This window comes from Phascolarctos cinereus, unplaced genomic scaffold (genome assembly GCF_003287225.1).
Source record: "Phascolarctos cinereus isolate Bilbo 61053 unplaced genomic scaffold, phaCin_HiC Scaffold_4;HRSCAF=312, whole genome shotgun sequence".
Taxonomy (NCBI): domain Eukaryota; kingdom Metazoa; phylum Chordata; class Mammalia; order Diprotodontia; family Phascolarctidae; genus Phascolarctos; species Phascolarctos cinereus.
This window is the reverse complement of record NW_027555847.1, coordinates 310,594,945-310,614,010: the sequence shown is the minus strand read 5'-3', so window position 1 is coordinate 310,614,010 and position 19,066 is coordinate 310,594,945. Positions and strand designations below refer to the sequence as shown.

At 35.3% G+C, this 19,066-nt stretch overlaps 1 protein-coding gene across 5 annotated transcripts in view; it reads right to left on the bottom strand.

Moving 5' to 3' along the window:
• The window catches only part of SSBP2 (single stranded DNA binding protein 2), a 414,697-nt gene that overhangs the window by 41,550 nt on the left and 354,081 nt on the right, over positions 1-19,066 (bottom strand). For 3 of the 5 annotated variants that reach the window (XM_021007765.2, XM_021007760.2, XM_078153146.1), the window contains 3 exons: positions 18,205-18,275; positions 12,428-12,519; positions 3,514-3,562 (listed from right to left, as the gene is read on the bottom strand). In XM_021007765.2, the coding sequence (XP_020863424.1) occupies positions 3,514-3,562; positions 12,428-12,519; positions 18,205-18,275 (212 nt within the window). The remainder of the gene's footprint in view (positions 1-3,513; positions 3,563-12,427; positions 12,520-18,204; positions 18,276-19,066) is intronic. The other 2 variants (XM_021007774.2, XM_021007761.2) reach the window with 1 other exon arrangement.

Sequence of the window (19,066 nt, the reverse complement as noted above, 5' to 3'; positions counted from 1 at the left end):
ATGAGATCTATTTTTTTTATCCTATTAGGTTTTACTGTCCAGCTACCAAAGCTGAGCAGCTAGGTGATAAAGTGAATAGAGTACTGGGCTTAGAGTCAGGAAGATTTCATTTTCTGAGTTCAAATCTGGCCTCAGATACTTACTAGCTGTGTGACCCTGGGCAAGTCACTTAACTCTGTTTGCCTCAGTTTCTTCATCTGTAAAATGAGCTAGAGAAGAAAATGGCAAACCGCTCTAATATCTTTGCCATGAAAACCCCAAATGTGGTCATGAAGAGTTGGCCATGATTAAAACAGCTGAACAGTAACAACACTAAAGCTGAACTCTTGAGTGATTTTTTAAAAACTGGACCTATGATTACACTGGTATAAGAAGCTCCTAATGAGGAAACTCCCTCTATCAATGCAAATCTCCCAACTTTTTAGTCTTACAGAGTTGTTTAGGGGAAGAAACAGCTTAAGTGATTTGCCTAGTCACACAGCTAGTATGTGTTGGGGCAGGACTTCCTGATTCCAAGGAGATGCACTATGCCAAGCTATCAGAAGCAAAATATGGGTTAAGTCCATCTGACTTCTCTTTGTTTTCTGATATTATAATGCCATCTCTATGTTATGATTATTATCTTAAACATCTTCTTAACCAATTATTTTTTAAAAAACAGCCAGTGTTAAGAACCCTCCCCCCCTCCATTTTGGGTGGTATTCTTAACACCAATCTCAGCTCACTCTGATTTTTCGTATTCTCGTACTGCTTCCCCCTCTCCCCCAGGACAATGGCAGACTTATATATTCATCTTCAGTTTCTTGTCTTTGTTTCAATTTTCTATATGTTAGTGATATGATGCTTAAGATGACTAACATGTTTTCATTAAAAAATAGAGGATTCAGATATATCAAGAGGGAAATTGATTTGATCATTTTCTCCTCTTTTGCCTGGGGTCCTAGGCTTGTTATTTAATTATGTAGTGACTAGAATGAGCTGTCAAGTTTGGCACATCACCGTAGAGTAGTTAGCTCTTTGTAAAAGGCATTACAAATCTGTAAACTAGCTTACAAATAAGTTCTTCCTCTAGGCTTTTAAGCTTATTTGGAGCTTAATTCAATTCAATTTAAAAAATTAAGTACCTAACTTGCTCAGTGTATTACACCAGACATGGGAGGTAGGGACATGGTGTTCATTCATTCACTCAACAAATATTTATCCATATTTATGTGTTAGGTGTTGTGTGTGGGAGTAGAGGGAGGGAATATAAGCATGAATAAGAAATAGTTTCAAATTCATAGAATTTGAAGTATAGTATATAATCCAACATTTAAACCTGTAGAATCCACTGGATTCTGTTGTTTTCTTGTAGATGACTATCAGAAAAAAAAATTTTTACTTGGGGCTTGCTCCTGGTGAAGTGAAAATAGTGCTCCACTGGGGACCAGAAGAAACCACAGTATTCTTTCTCTGCCACTTACCAGTGGTAAAATTATGAGCAAAACTCTCATTCTCTCTGAGCCTACTTCTCATCTGTAAAGTGGAGTCTTAGAATTATATACCCGTATCACTTCCCAAAGTAGTTGTGAGGATTAAATGAAATGTATAGAAAGCACTCTGTAAACATTAAGGCTACACAAATATTTGATATTACTGTTATTAATGTTCCACAGACAGTATACAGATAGAAGAAAAAAAGTAGAAAGAACCTGGAATATTATACATAGCAAGGAGAAGAGGTGGCATTTCTTTGTGAGTTGGATTGAATGATTCAATTCAGATAAACAAACATTAGTTAAGTTATTACTATTTAAAAACCATCAGAATTACAAAATGCAAAATTAAACCATCCCTACCCTCAAGGATGTCACATTTTACTGGGGTTGTGGAGGAAGCAGAGCACAACACTTACATAAATACACAGTAATTTCAATAAGGAAGAAGGGTTTTTTGTGGGTTGTTTTTAGGTTTAGAATGTTTTCATGCTGGCTCCTGAGAGATGATTGTTAAATTTTCAATGTGAACATTTATATCTCAGAAATCTGTAAATGCTACAAATCAGGACTTGATTTGTTGTTCTATTTGATTGTATAAACTTAAGGAAGTGATGGAGAAAATGCAGAATAATGCAGAATAAACTTAAAAGTTTATCCAGTGAATCTTCCCCCTGCTCCTGAGAGCTGCTTATTAAATACTTTCCACCACATCCCTGAGTAGCATTTATATGAGCGAAGCCAGTTTCAAGGTCAGGTACAACTATTTGTAAAGCTTCAGAAGTAAGACATAGGGAAAAAAAACCTTTCATACATTTCAAATTTGTTGTCTGAAGTGTTTCCATTTAATGAGATAGTCATTTTCCTTTAATGAATTTCCAGATGTGAAAAATTAGTATGTGAATGCACCAAACGATACACACACACACACACACACACACACACACACACACACACATGAATTGTGGTCCTTTTTTTCTTTCTAACATCAAGTTGGTTAATGGTTTATCTATTTTATTTTCATACTAAAATTAACAGCAACATGAAATACTAGGTTAGTTTCATGATTGCTCTGGTACTACTCAAATTAAGATTCTAAATTTAAGGGAAAATAATCTCCCCATGCTCAGAAGGTCTAAATGTGGTCTAATTTTCACCTTGAATGAATCCACTATCATATCAGACATTAGAGTGAAAAAAATCAGACTGGCCAAACTCCAACCATTGTAGGCCACTAAGCAAATCATGGAGGAGTAACAGGTTATATCTCTTACAGATATCTTAGGATACAAATATCTTAGGATACTAATTTAGAAGGAAAAACAGTTGGTCTACAAATTTTAAAGATAAGTCTGACCTGAAATATTAAGTGACTATCATAGTTGTAGAAGTTCATACATTGTTCTTAGGCATAGTGACTAAAGGGCTATGTTAACATAATGGATAAAACAGCAGTATTCACATTAATGTGCTTATAAAAACCATCTACAAACAATACCTAAATTACTCCTCTAAGTAGGGAAAAAAAACCTTCACAACAAATTTCATAATTCAAGTATATGCATTTTCTTTAGAGCTGATTACTTATTTCTGAGTGTGTGCACATATACATATGATACTAGTCCTATCCAATTTACATTTTGGTCATTGTAAGTGATTCAAAGGAACAACTAGGTGTCACAGTGGATAGAGCCCCAGGCTTGGAGTCAGGAAGACTCATCTTCCTGAGTTCAAATCCTGCCTCAGACACTTATTGGCTGGGTGACCCTGGGCAAGTCACTTAACCTCATTTTCCTCATGTGTAAAATGAGTTGAAGAAGGAAATGGTAAACCATTCCAGTATCTTTGCCAAGAAAACCCCAAATGAATCACAAAGAATCAGATACTACTAAACAACTACAAAACAATTCAAGAGCCTTCACAAGCACAATGTTTTGCTAAGCTATTGAATATACTATTCTAAATAAGAAGTCCATTACTATGATAAAGAGTTAATTTCACAAGCTATAACAATATCCAGTCTCACAAATGTACTCACTGAATTGGCATTTGTTGGGTTTGGCCAAGGTCTACCACCACCTGGACCCCTATAAGATAAGATAATAAACAAATGTTTAACTCAAACTAATTTTAGCTTTTGACCAACTGATACATAAAAATATTAATAACAAAATACCAATAATTCTACCAAAACTTTACTGTAGTCCTTTTCCAACATAGAAATAACTTATTCTCCTATGTCTCTTTTTGAAATGAAACAAATTATTTTTATTACAAACATATTCTATTGTTTAGCATTATTAATAAATATTTTAAAATAAAACAGACAAAAACCAAAATATAATCCTTACAGTTAAGCCAAATACAGATAAATGACTAAAACACAGCTGTATGCTTACATTATTTACCATTTGTTAAAGAAAGGAAGGCTGTAGGCTCTAAGTTTCAAAGGGTAGTAGCACTATCTATGGCTGCATTTAACCTGAGATTTGCTGCTGTTTAATGTCAACTTTATTTACATAGTTCTGGTAGGTCTGAATATTGTTCTTCTGTTCCTGAGCTCTTGTACCACACTTTATATGTCTTCCTACATTTCTTGAATTGTTCATATTTATTATACCATACAGCAAAAATAATAATATTCCATTTACATACCACAATTTATTAACTTTTCCCCAATTAATTGTGCACACAGATTATTTCCTGACTTTTGCTATTGCAAACAGTGCTACTTTGAATTTTTCTGTACAGACGAGTCTTTTTTCTTATGCATAACCATCTTAGAGTATGAAACTAATCATGGGATTATTGGTTCAAAAGATAATAACGTTTTTTAAAATAAATTTTCTGGTACATTTAGCAACTGGGGTAGCACTTCCTCACATGTAGCTCTATACTTCCCAAGTGACCATGTTGTAGATCTGGCTCTAAAGCCATCACCCTCTTACTTCAGGTTCGATGTTGGAATGAAATGAAGCACTTGAATCGCTGAATGAAGGAAGTGTATTTTGTTCAAAAATAGCAAGGATACAAGCTTCGCTAGACAAGGTCTCCCTCACCTCCATGTGAAAACTTGTTTGGTCATTGTGTCTTCAAGGAGAGATGATTCGTGTGCTTTCAGGTGACCACCAAATCTGGGAGATCCCAATTAACTGAGACTGGGACCTTCAACGTTCCCAGGCTAAGAAGCTGCAGCCATGAAGTTTGGTGGCTTGGAAGCAGGAAGCCATGGAAGTCAGGGCCAGCAAGTCAAGAAAACACTGCTCTTATCCCAGACCCCGGGTTGAAAATACTCTGTGGGTCGGCAACTGCTAAAACCATAACTCAAGGACTTCGGGCATATCCTAGAATATTCCGAGAAAGCCACTGGAAACAGTTTAGAAAAAAGAATTCAGATTTGTGATTTCATTGGTGTAGGATATTCCAGAGGAGAAAAATCTACCCATGCAAACCTGCACCTGCTTGGCTACTTGGAATCTTAGAGAGTTGCTGGGGGCTCCAAATAGGTTAAGTGATTTTCCCAAAGTCATATAGCCTTCACCTGTCAAGGGCTGGACTTAAACCCAGTATTCCTGACTCTGAAGCCAGTACTGATGACTGTATGCCAATCACTATGCCATGATTGCTTCTCCTAGGTCAAAATAAAAGACAATTTCAAACAGTGTAGCAAAAAAAAAAAGATTGGAAAAGATCTTCCCACATAACCATGGGCTAATATACTCACACAGATTACCACATGAGGTAAGGCACACATGGAGAGAATATGTGTGTGAACATTCTAGGTAAGGAACTTGTGTGGCCAGAGAATATGTGTGAAGAGGTTCACACCACTAATCCACGTAGTCAAGGCACATTCTTGGAGGGCACCCGAGTCAGGAAGCTCTGTGGCCCAGGCAACTAGTGCTTCTGAGGTTGCAAGGCTGCTCAGGGCTCTGGTCACATCACTGTCCGACTTTTTGTTGACTTCTGCTGGGTATCATGTTTCTGCTCTCTGTGGGCCGTCATTGCATCTCTGCAGGACCTCCCATTGCCCACACTGGGCTTTCTATATCTTTGCTCATTGTCTAGCTGTGTCTGTTGGCCATCTGTGTAGGCATCATTGTTAACAAGTTGCTTTCTGCTATCGTCCATTAGGCTTTAACTCTTCAGGGTTATCTCCTAGTTCCTCTGCTCCTACAGTGTCTACAAAGCCTCTCTCCAATAAGAGTAGGTTGAAGATTTTTTTTTTTTTGGTGAGGCAATTGGGATTAAGTGATTTGCCCAGAGTCTCACAGCTAGTGAATGTGATGTGTCTGAGGCCAGATTTGAACTCAGGTCCTCCTGACTCCAGGGCCAGTGCTCTATCCACTGTGCCACCTAGTTGCCCCCAAGCAGGTTGTTGATTTTTAATGCACAGCATTAAAACTGAGCTATTGATTCTGTTAGCTAGGCTACCAACAAAGAGAAAAAGCTATCAGAAAGTCTCCTGGTCAAGATTAATCCTTTTCTTTCATCTATCCTTTATCTGGAGCTGATCATGATCATCTCCTAGTCTGATGGGTTTAGAAAAGTCAATGTTGTTCCCATTTAAGCCTTGACTTTGAGTAAATGTCCCCAAAACCTATTTAGGGGGCTCTGACCTAAAGCTCTACCCATCTGCCTCAAACTTCCATGAATTCTTTGATTGACATGTAAATTATATTTCAGGCTTTTCTTTAATTTCTCATCCCGAATGAGAATTTCCATGTGATTCAAATTTATACTTTTTGATATGCTATTTGTTTTTTCCTGCATCAGGGGAAACCTGTAGCCTTCAGGCACACAACTAAATTTCTGGGTGAATTCAACTTGAGTATTGTTTCTGCAAAGTCCTGCATGTTTCATCAAGCTAAAGTTTGTCCTCTGTTTTCAAAGTTTCTGGGACCCTGTTTTAGTATGTTTTCCTAAAATATGGTATTCAGGACCTTTTTTTCCAAAATGCTTCCTATGGACCAATAATTCTCAGGTTGTCTCACTCGGTTCTGTCCTCCATCCATGTTGTATTCATATTGAACAATGCAGACATTTTTATAGTTAATCTCTTTAAAATTTTTGTTTAGTTATTTGTTCTACCTCTTCTTACATTGGGACTATTCTATTTTTCAGAGATTCTGCCATTTCATCAATACTTTCCAATGAATGGTCCAAACGAGGGGTGGAGAACCTGTGCCCTCAAGGCCACCTCTATGTCCTCAAGTGCGGCCCTTTGACTGAATCCAAACTTCACGGTGAATTTCCCCACCCCTGGTCCAAACTATTGAATCTAATATGTACCTAGTTGACTTGACTTTTTCCTTTACTGATTTTAATTCTATGTTTATAGATGCTAGATAGTTGTTACTGAGATTATTACCACCCAGAAGATTTTTGAGTGAGATCCAGTTTCTCTTCTAGAAGTCCTGTTCCTTTTTTCTTGCCTTCCAGTGTTCTCTCTTCCTTTCCTGTTCTTGCCTTATAATGTTTAGTCAATGCATTGAGGCCTTTTTTGGTAAATTATTCTTTCTCTTTTTCCTCTTCCATGAGGATATTATTTTCTGTGAATATTCCCCACCCTCAGTTTGCTGTTCTTTTACTTTATTTGGTGCATTTATTGTTATTTTAGTGCTTAGTCATGATCATTCAAATCTCCACCATCTTGCCATCTCTCCAATGTAGAGTTATTCCTGAAAAAATTAAGCTGATCATTAGTAATAAACCATAACAGTAAAAAATTCTTTGATTGTAATTATCCACAAAGTGATAACTCTATGACTCTGATTTGCAATAATAATAATATAATAGGAACAACTATAGCTAGATATAGTTATCTCCCCATGTTTTCTACACACACACACACACACACACACAATAAGTATAGTATATATATTTGAGAGGGGGGGTGGCAGGGTGGCATAGAGGTTAGCTCTGGAGTCAAGAAGGTCTAGGCTCATGTCCTGCCTTTAAAACATACTGGCAGCATAATCCTGCACAAGTCATTTAGATTTTCCAGGCAACTCTCTAAGATTACAACATATGTGACCTATCTAAGCTACGAGGATTCTTATTGTAACTTCCACAGGTGAATCTTGAGTTGTGGATCAAGGCCATACCTCCCTGTCAAGAGTTTTAGGGGTGCCCCTGAGGAGTTTGTGGGTAATTCTTTAACGTCTTTGATACATACCTTCTACTGATATAATTCCTCCCATTTGAGAATCAGTTTAGTTAGCCAGACTTTAGTCAGCAGCTTTTAGAAAGGGCCACTTACTACATATCCTCCTAGAGTCTGTGACATACTCTCCCACAAGTACATAGTGGGTCTATGGAAAAGTGGGTTTAAGTTTAACAAGCACATCCCCTCAAGCATGGCACAGGCTCTTTGCTGGAATCCTGGTGGAGTCATGAATCTAGGTCTACACTGCCCTTGGCTCCTAACAGAAACTTAGCCAGCAGTTCTGGGGATACTGCTGGGATACCAAAAGAAAGATGGGAACTCCAAAATCCCCTGGACCCTTCAAAGATCCTAAGATCCTCCTCCAGCAAAAGGGGAGAGGAAACCTGTCTAAGACCAATTGGGAGTCTTCTCCTAATCCCCCTGCCCTCCAGAGGATATTCCTACTCAGAAATTTTACTAGAAAGCCATGCTTGCTCCAATTTTTTCAAATGACTCATCTTGACTCTCTTGATAACTAACAGATGACCTCTAAGACATAGCCAAGTTTCCTCAGCCTATATAAATCCTTCTTCATTCCTGTTCCAAGTATTTTTTTTTAGCACTTTTTAATAAAACTTCTGGGTGAAATTAATTGATTATCATTTACTTTAAGTAGGATACTGTGACTTGATTGAGTAAACATAAATCAACTTCACCCTTACACTTATAGAGGAGCTGCTGATTTCTATCTGAAGAAGCTGCTTCTACGCCAGGAACTACCTACACCAAGAAACCACAGGTCCAGACCAAAAGAAAAAAAGTGTATTTGTAGATACACACACTCATGAATTAAGCCACAAACGTAAGCTCTTAACACCAAAACAAGAGCTCCCAGTTTCAGCTATTTTAACAGGGGCATGGTTTGCAAATATGTATGAAATGCTATGTTTATTAAGCTATTGTCACCCAATTTAAAAAAAATCCCTGGTCTGATAACTTGTCCTCTAAAAACCTTTGTCCTGGGGCAGCTAGGTGGTGCAGTGGGTAGAGCTTGGAGTCAGGAGGACCTGAGTTCAAACCCAGTCTCAGACACTTGACACGTATTAGCTGTGTGACCCTGGGCAAGTCACTTAACCCCAACTGCCTCACTAAAAAAACTCCCAAACCAAAACCAAAACCCAAAACCAACAAACAAAAAAAAACCTTTGTCCTAAAGTTAAGTTTCTAAAAAACCTGCTTTCAGAGATAAGATTTCAGGGCTTACTGACATGATAGACCCTATAGTGTAAACTGAAGTATGTGGTGATCCTATATCAATGCATCATTTAGGCAGGAAACAAGTGCTTCTATACAAACTACCTGTTCTTCAGCTTTGTTTCATTTAGAAAAATAAAAAATAGAGTAGAGAAACAACTGGGGGCCAAATAATACAGTAAGTTCATGGGCAAAGGGCCACAAACAGACTCACACATTTAGAGAAGCACTGTTCCATTTGGGGAAACTAGACCTCAGCTGGAAATTCTGGCCATCCCTTACTGGATACTTACCACATCTGTCAAAGAAGAGGCTAAGGATAAGAGTGAGGATTTGTTAGCATTAGCTATTACTCTGGTGTTTCTTAAATAGAATTGAACACTTTACATGCTCAGACTAATGCCTGGGACTTTCTTTTCATCTGAAGATGACTGGCACTTCTTTTCAGTTAAAACATCCTCTGTCATTGGGTGGCTGAGCTGTCAGTCAGCATCAGAGTAATCGCTAGAGGCATAAAAACAAGTTAAATTGGTTGCTGGCCTGATGCTGACCGATAGTCCTGTTAACCAGAGACAGCAATGTGACCCATAAATATGTCTAGGCTCTAATTCATACAAAATCTTGTACAAAGCCTTGATTGGAAAGACATAGTGTTGAATCTATCATTTTAAACATCATGATAAAAGCAATACAATATATTACACAGCTATCCTTATTGTAGTTTTGTATATTTTGTATGAAGCTTAAACAAGAATTATTAAAATAGAATAAAAATAATATACTTATTTTGTGACTTTCAAATGTTCTATAAATATTCATTTATTCTTATAGCCCCCGATGAGTTTCCCATTAAATTGCATTTTAATATTTTAAGAGAAGTATTAATAATAAGTCATATTTATATAGTAAATTTTCTTCCAAGTGCTTGGAACATTTGGAATCCACTTTAACCTTCAGAGCATTTTTGGCTAGGGTAGGAGGAAGTAAGCAGGAAGAAGAACAATGGTGCTGAATGGCAATTATTATTAGATGAGATTCTAAAATTCTGTGACTGCCCCCCCTCTTTTAATATCAATCACATTATGAAGAGTGAACATTATAACCCATGACATAAGGCATGTCAGAGAGGAAGTTTCTATATAAATACAGTGTAGGCATGAACTTTAAGCTATGCAATTTCATAATAAAAATTGAAATTGAAAGAGATCAGATTTTTTATAAAACATGGCTGGCCTTCAATGAGTTAGAGTATATGTCATTAATATCAAAGCAACTGTCTTTAACAAAGAAACGGGAACTTAAACCTCTGCAATCTTTTTTTCCTCCTGTTTCAGATGAGATTCTCACAGAAATAGACATTTATTATCTTACTTAAAATTCATTTTATTCTAAGAAAATAATACAGACAGCCATAAATGTATAGGACTTACAAAACAGAAAAAAAGACTTGAAATGTATTCACTTATTTTATCTTCAGATAAACATATTAAGATTTTTTTAAATCTGGAAATTGAAAAAAACATGACTGCAAAAATTCTTACATTTTCTCCTCTAGAAACATAACTTCTAAGGAAATGAAAATGAACTAGGACACAATACTGAAGGTAGCATAAAACATAATCACCAAAATGTGGAGAAAATATGTTGGAGACTCTTAGGATCTAAGCATCATACAAATTGCTAAGAGTGATATAATGGAAAAATTGTTATATATTTGGATCCATAGCTTGGATATATATACATAAACATAAATTATCTTTAATGATCACATAAAACCAAAGTACATGTCTAATGATTAAAGATGCTTTACAACAATTTTTTCAAATGTATTTTTAGATTCCATAGTAGAAAATATTATTTGGATATGAGTTATTAATTATGCATATATGTAAGCACAGGAGAACAAAGATAATCATTATAGTTTCAGAGATTCAAGAAGCATTTTTAAGGCCATAAGTGATCATATGGAATAATACCTTTTCACACTCTAAAACTGGTTTGCCTAATACACCAAATAATTGTAATGTAAATATGATTAGAAGAAATTAGATATATATTAATGACTTTAAAATGATTACCAAAGTTAATCTATAAATCTTTACCCCCCCAAAAAATTATAGTTATACTCCATACTAATGATGTAGCAGTTCAGTTCCTATCTTCAATTTTTTACTTTTTAAAAATAGATTACTTACCTTTAATTCTGATGTTATTAAAGTAATAATTCTAGAAAAGAAGTGTATATTTTGGAAACTACTACCAGAGGCAGCTAACATACTAGCTACGTGACCTGAAGGCAAGTCATTAGACCTCCCAGTGCCCCTGGGAATTCTCTGAGACTATAAGTAGCCAAATGTTTGTCAATCTGTTTCAGTAGAGGGAGTTTCCCAAACTGGACGTTTCTTTCACCAATGAAATCACATATGTCCCATACCCTTACCAATTTTTTTTTTGGCTCAACTTGTGACAAAATTATTGATCGCTAGCATGTTTTTCAGAGCCAGTAAAATGTTAATAGGTAGGTGGACTAGATATAGTTGGACCCCAAAAATGCTCAAGTAGAGCACCTTTTCACAATGTTCAGTATTATATAAAGTACCTGTATTACTTTGGGTCATCCATCTTTAGGCCACATATCTGCAATTCATTAATGGATTCTCCAGATTACCACTGACTTTTATAACAGCTAACCTGGAGCAAATGGGACTTGCAGGGTAAATTGGACAGTTTTGAAATGTGAGCTTTCTCAGTAAATTCCAGTACAATGGCAAATAAGAATAACTTTTCAGTTCTCTGAAACAGACTTTTCAGCCATTTGCTCTATGACAGGCTGAATCAAACATTCATCAGAGTTCTTTTAGGGGTAGAAAATGATGAGGATGGCTTTACTAAAGCTTACTTTTTAATGAGGATGGCTTTATCAAAGTTTACTTTTTAATCAGAGGTGAGTCTTGTCTTTTCCAATGGCTAATTGGCTAAATGTAGAAATCAAATTTTACAAAGATAAGGCTCTTTACTATGGCAGGTTTGAATTACGATGCTGCTTACATCTTTATTTTTTGTGACTTCATTTTTTCATAATCGGTACTGTAAGGAATCTATGAACTCATCAATGTGGCTACTCTTTGCAGTAACACAGATTGCAACCCATTCATATCTGCCCATTCTTTATTATTCCTGTCCATGTGCTTTCTTATATCTGCCTCAGGAGATCTAGCCAATATGCTGAAGACCTTCCTCTCATTCTCTTGGCATCTCATGCATACCTATTAATTGGCATGCAACAAAACATTAAAATTTAACAGAAACATCAAGCAAAAAGTTTACATCAAAGGACCCTGAAAATGGCATACCCATTATTTACAAAGATTGTAAAAGGAAAAAAAGAAAAAGTATGCAGAGCATTTAAAAATGAATAGAATGATAACATTTCATGATATTCAACTAAATAATACATACATTCCCTTTCTTGGTTTGAGCCACAGCTCATTATTGGTTTTTAAAATGAATGTTATTTTAGTAAAGAGAATAGTGTAACAGATTTGCTTACATGTTCATTCCAGGCATTCCAGGGCCACCTAAAGCATTCAGAGGGGGCCTCATTGCACCTCCATAGTTCTGCAATGATAACCAAGGGTCAGACTACCACAAAACAAAAAAACAAAACCAAAGAGGAGGGGGGAAAGAAAGGAGAGCAGGTTAATGACTTCCCTACACAATTGCTGACTGGATAAGGCCTGTGCAATTCAGTGAGGAATCCATTCTTGTACTTTTTAATTTTTAGCTTATGAAAAATGTATGAAAATATAGGCTCATTGAAGCATATTAAATGAATTTGAGAAATGTTTATAATCATAACATTCAACACGCATTTATTAATCACCTACTGTGTGCATAACACTGTACTTTTTAATTGGGGAAATTTCTTACAAATTATAGATTTCTCATCTTGGCACAACAACACAGGCAAAGATAAATGCTAGTGAGTTAAATGCTAGTGAGTTCAATGTAAGAAAGTCAATTTGAAATATTCAATGATCATGATTAAAATTCCAGGGTTAAATTATAAATTCCATAGTAACCTAAAAAACAAAAGCTAAAACATAAACACTACAAAATCACTAATTTGTATATTTACACATATATGCATATGCACCTTCTTAGGCATAATGGTTAAAGCTAATTTAGAATTAAAAGGTTTCAGAATTGGAAAGAACATTAGAATTCATCTAGTTTAAAGCCTGCCAGTGCAAGTCTTTTTTATAGACCTTGACACAGGTGGTCACTGAGCTACCTTAAAACTTGCAAGTATAATAGGAAGTTCACTCATTTAACTGCTATAATGTTCTTTCTAATCCATCAGAAGCCAAATCCCGTACCAAGGAACTAGTCTGCCACTGGCAGCAATACAAAAGGACAAATCTCTTTCCAGTTCTCAAACTGATCTTTTTCCAACTGGTACTTTTTTTTTCCTTCATAAGATTATAGCAGTTGAGTACAATTTCATTATTAGGTTAATGGTACCATGGATTCTAGGAACACAAGGTTAGTAAAACCAGATTAATATGGATGCCTCATTGCACCAAAAGTGAGTCAAGATAAAAAGGGAAATAATCCTGGTGTGAATTGCAAAGAGAAAGACGATTTGTTTTAAATTGAGAAAGTACTTTAATTAGGGATATACAAAGTAATACAACATGTAGACCAATAAGTGAAGCAGGGAACATGGGAAGATAAATCTTTTGGTAATTTGGACAAAGTCAAATGCAACATTTACTCATTTATGCATCATGCAAATATTTACTCTTTGCACATCCACATCCCCAGTGCCTAACACAGCATTCTGCACATAGTAGATGCTTCATTTTGATATGAATTGCACTGAACTATCGTGTGTCAACTATATAATCAGCACATACATACTACACATTCTAAACTTCATAACTGACATTATCTGAGCATCTTACTGGGACTTCTAGAGGAACCTCTGCTGATTAAAAGATGTACTTTTCTTCCGTTTTTAAGGTTCGAAAATGCTCCTATGCTTGCAAATTCTTTCCTCTACCATATGAATCTCAACCTCAGAATACATTAAGAGTAAATATTCAATATTCCATTGTTTTTCAAATATCACAGTCAATATGGCATTTTACAGAAGAAAGTTCTATTTGGTCCCCTCCAAGCAAATTTTGGGTCATGATGTTACTATTGACAAAGTTTAAAGTAATTAAGTTTAAAACAATTAAGAAATTTAAACATAAATTCTCATTAGAATCCCCTCACTTCAAATTATTTTACCTGGGCCAAGAATAGCTCTTATTTTTTCTTAATATGGTATAGACAAAAGAATAGTTTCTTCTTTCATTTAAATATGCATGTCTTGTATAAGCAATTTCCTTTGTCTCTGTGTAGCCTAAATTTGAAAAACTGCCTCATTTCTCATGTAAATACATAATGTATGTGACAACGAAGAGCAAGGGTGTTGCTTAGCCACAAGCAAGAATAATCTCAAAGGATGAATTCTTGTCTGTGTTATGATTTTGTTAGCCATTGCTCACAAATAAAATTTACTTGAAATGGGTATTTTCTAAACTTTATTAATTTAATTTACTTACAACATAAGCCAAATAAATACACAACTGTGTAATTTAGAGCATAACCAAACTAACCAGAAAGCACACTACATTTTCAAATGAAGTCTAAGTGCTTTGACATCTCAGGAAGGCACATCCTGAACAATGTCAGCATAACTCCTCCAATATAAAATTCATTAAAACAACAACAACAACAACAACAACCCTCCTTAGTAGAACTATTGTGTTTGGAATGATAAAAGCTGAAGAGTCAATTGAAAACTAAATAAATTTAATAAATTTGGACATAAACCACTGTGCATTAAGAAAAATTTCTGAAGAAAAACCTCAACTGCTAATTTGTCCAGAGGTAACCTATTTGATTCTGTTATCTGAGAATGAAAACATTTAACCAATGAAATATGCTGCTAGAATAATTACATATTTGGCCTAATATACACTGGTTAATTAGCAAATTGCTCTAACTAAACTTCTCACATATTTAATGATGCTTAAAGGAAAAAAGATGGCAAAAAGGTGGAAAAGCAGAAATATAAATTGAAAATCCAATTCAAATAAGTTGGGTCATGGTACAGAAATAATAGAAAAACAGTTAAAAATTCTTAATGACCTATGCAAGATCTTTAGGTGAAAAGAAACTTAAGTAAAGCAAAACTTTATTGGCTTCAAATTCATGTTATATAATTTCAACAGAACCCTTATCACAACAAAATAATTTATTTTCCTCCTTGATTTTGTATCCCAATCCCACAAAGGCTGTTACAAACCTCTTCTCTCTTCAAGCCTACCACATAATCTCTTCCTTTCCTACTCTTGGGAGGGTCTCACCTCATTCTTCATTGAGAAAACAGAGACCATTCACTATGACCCATCTATCTCCCACTCCTGTCAAAGCCACTTGACATCATCTGCTATTCTCCTCTCCTTTACTCCAGTCTTTGATGAAGAGGGGACCATTCCCCTTCCTAAGGCCAACTCTTTTATGTGATCCTACCATCTCTTGTCTTCTCCAGCAAACTGCCTCTATTAATTATTCCTTCTTTTTCTACAGTCTCTCCCTATCTCCAGGCTCCTTCACTGCTACCTATAAACTTGTCCAAATCTCCCCAATTCTAAAACAAAGCAAGACAAAACAAAACAAAAATTCATAACCACATTTGGTCCAGCCAATCCCTGAAGCCAGCATCTCTATTACTTTCTCCCTTTCTCAGTCAACTTAAAAAAGCTCTTACATTTGTCGTCCCCACTTTTCTCCAAACTCATTAACTGAGCTGAAATTACTCTCTCCAAAGTTACCAATTATTTTAATATGTTAATTGCTAAATTTGACAGCCTTTTCTCAATCCTCATCCTTCTCAACATCTTGGCAACTTGACACTTTCCCTTCCTCAACATATACTTTTTAGGTTTTTGTGACATTGCTCCTTCTTGGTTCTCCTCCCAAATGTCTGACAATCCATTCTTATTGTAGTTGTTTTATTATTCCTATTATGCTTCCTACCTGTGGGTGTACCTCAAGGATCTTATCTGAGCCCTTCTCTTTTCTCATTTATTAACTTTACCAGATGCCATTTTCTCTGATCCGATGATAAGACTTTCAAGATCTCCCCACTTGTTAATGGCTCTTCTCTCTAATTATACTGTATTTATGCCGAATATTTTGTGTATATGTATATAACACATGCATATACACACATATACACTATATTTAGAGAGTACACACATACATACATATGTATATATGCATGTCTATACATGTTTATATATGCACTCTTACCCTAATTCAAAGAAAGCTTCTTAAGGGCAAAGATTGTTTCATTTTTTTCCTTTGTATTTCTAGCACTTAGTACAACGCCTGAGACATTGTAGGCACTTAATAAATACTTGTCTAATAATTGATTGGGACTAATTGCCATAAAAACTGGCCTGGTTCAGATAATAGAGTTTGGAACTTGCATTTGTATAATGTAAGATTTTGTTTCATGTAAGTACTCTGAAAAACATAACTTAAAAACATGTAAGTTTAGTTATACGAAACCCATATGATTCTATAAAGTCAGCATTTTGTATATGTTCATAATTTCTAACACTTTGAACTCTTCAGTTCAAACTCTTAGACTACTTGGATACAATTTAATAAACTTAATTCATCAAGTTATGTAGAAACTTGGGGACAAAAAAAAATTAAAGTATCCAACCAAAGATCCTTAAAGGTTACCTAGGAATATTTTGGGTCCAGAATGATTGGTTTCATTTAAATTTGGGTATCTTGGATGGAAACCAATTTTAACTAATCTTAGAAAAATATGAAAGCTTTGAAAGGATGGGGTTACCAATTTTAGTGATTATTTAGAACTTTAATGGAAATATTTTCTTATCTGATCAATTAGTAAACATTTATTAAATGCCTATTATGTTACAGGCACTGTGGATACAACTACAAAGAATGAAATGATACCAACTCACAAAGTAGCCAGGTGGAAAACCTAAATAGTTTATCTTTAGCATAAGTTAATATGACCAGAATAGTCATTCAAATGAACCATAAGAACAAAATTAATTTGAAGTCCTGTCAGATACTTGAAAAATAACAAAACAGCCCAACACTCCTTTTATGTATCCAAATTGGCATCAAATACATTCTAAAAGAGCAAAACTATTAGTTGCTTTCATGAGGATGACAGGAAAGGAAATTCACTGACTACTGTTAACCACATGACAGCCCCCTGCACAGGTTTACACAACCCTCATTTCTATTATTTTGATTCACTCTTTAGAAATTAATTTCCACTTCAGGCACTTTTTCTGCAAACGTAAGGAAAAACATAAAGAAACTATCTAAAACAAATTTGACCTCCTGGGACAAAATGCTTAAAATGCCATTGCTGGATAGAGAAGTCTCAATTCTAGTGTATAATCTGTTGCTTCTGGTTAAGTACAGCTAACATACATTGAATAGTATTAGATCTGTACAAGAGAACATACTTCAAAGATGACTTCTCAACGGCCCTCTTGTGTATACTAGAAAATTGTGAATATAAAACTCACATGATTTTTAAAATGCTTTGCTATTTAACATTATCAGCACCTTGATTTTTATTTAGAATATCACAACCTTTCTCTTAGTATATCCAATAGAAAGGCATTGCTACCTATCAAATACTAAATTACATTTCTAAATACATTTCCTCTAAAGAGGAAAAGGCACTATACAAATAAAGTGGAAAGCTGTTAAGACATGATTTATTACTCAGATTTGGATTTACACAGACAAAATCATATCCCCAGAAACACAATGTTATATCAGGCATTTGTCATGTTAAAAGCCAGATATAATATGCTTAGCCAGTGTGAAATAAATATTGTGTATGAGTCCTGTTTTGGAAATAAACACATTGTTATAATGATTTAAAGACCTGTATTGGGGTAGTTGTGATTTAGAAAATTCATAATATATGTATAAACATTTGCATCAAACTGGGCAGACTGTTTTTTCGGTCAGCTAATGTTACTATTCAGATACATTTTGTATATTATTGCTGAAGATATTTTTGCATTTCAGCACTTGAATTAATAATAAAGTTATTACTTAGGCAGAAAAAAGAAATGAGTGTTATGTGATGTAACATCACTGTTAGTCCTATCCTACAGCTCCTACATCATAAAAAGTCTCTTGGCTGTGCTTATGGTTTATCTATGTCAACTGCCACACACAAACATTCATGCCAAATACCTGTGGCCCCAAGGGAACCATTCCTCTTGGAGGGGTCATTCTCTGCATTGGTCCACCCATATTTGGATGTCCTGAAAAAAAGACATGAAGATGTAAGATTTCAATGTACATGAATGCCAAACCAGGGTCAACAGTTTCTATACTTATATAAGATGATGACATTTCAGGCACCTGACTTAAAATTGTAGTGGCTTAACAACAGATGGCCCATTTCTGAAACTACTTAGCATCCTTTCCTGCATTCCCTAGCATAGCTGAGATTCTGCTACTCTCTTAGAATAGTCCCATCTTTATGAATACTCTAGGGGATATCCTAGTGTTGAGTTCCTGTTCCTGGTAGAGAGCATCCCTCAGATTTAAGAGAGAGTCAGATTCAAATTATGCCTGTTAGTTGCATGACTAGGTTAAGTGAATGATCCTCTCTGGACCTCAGCTTCCTCGGAAGCAAAATGAGGATAATAGCTAAAGTATCCACCACATTGAATTATGAAAATCAAATGAGATAATGTATGGGAAGTGTTTTGTAAAGCACTATATAAATGTCAGTTAATAATGACAAGCAACCGTCAAGTATTAAGCTGTGTGTGTGTGTGTGTGTTTAATCTAGTAATGTAAATTATTCTGGTTCATTTTGTGGTCATTTCACTGTTTACCAACTTCTCTACCAGAAGTGGTCAGAAATAGCAAGCAAGAAGAGGTGAAACTCGATTTATTTAATATTTCTACCTGTTGGCAATTCTGATAAAAGTCTGGAGGGTTAAGAGTTTGATGCAGTCACCTAGAATGATTCAATACCCATGTTATTCCTATCTTCCAAGGATATTTATTATTTTATTTATTCTAATTCATATCTATCATTCAT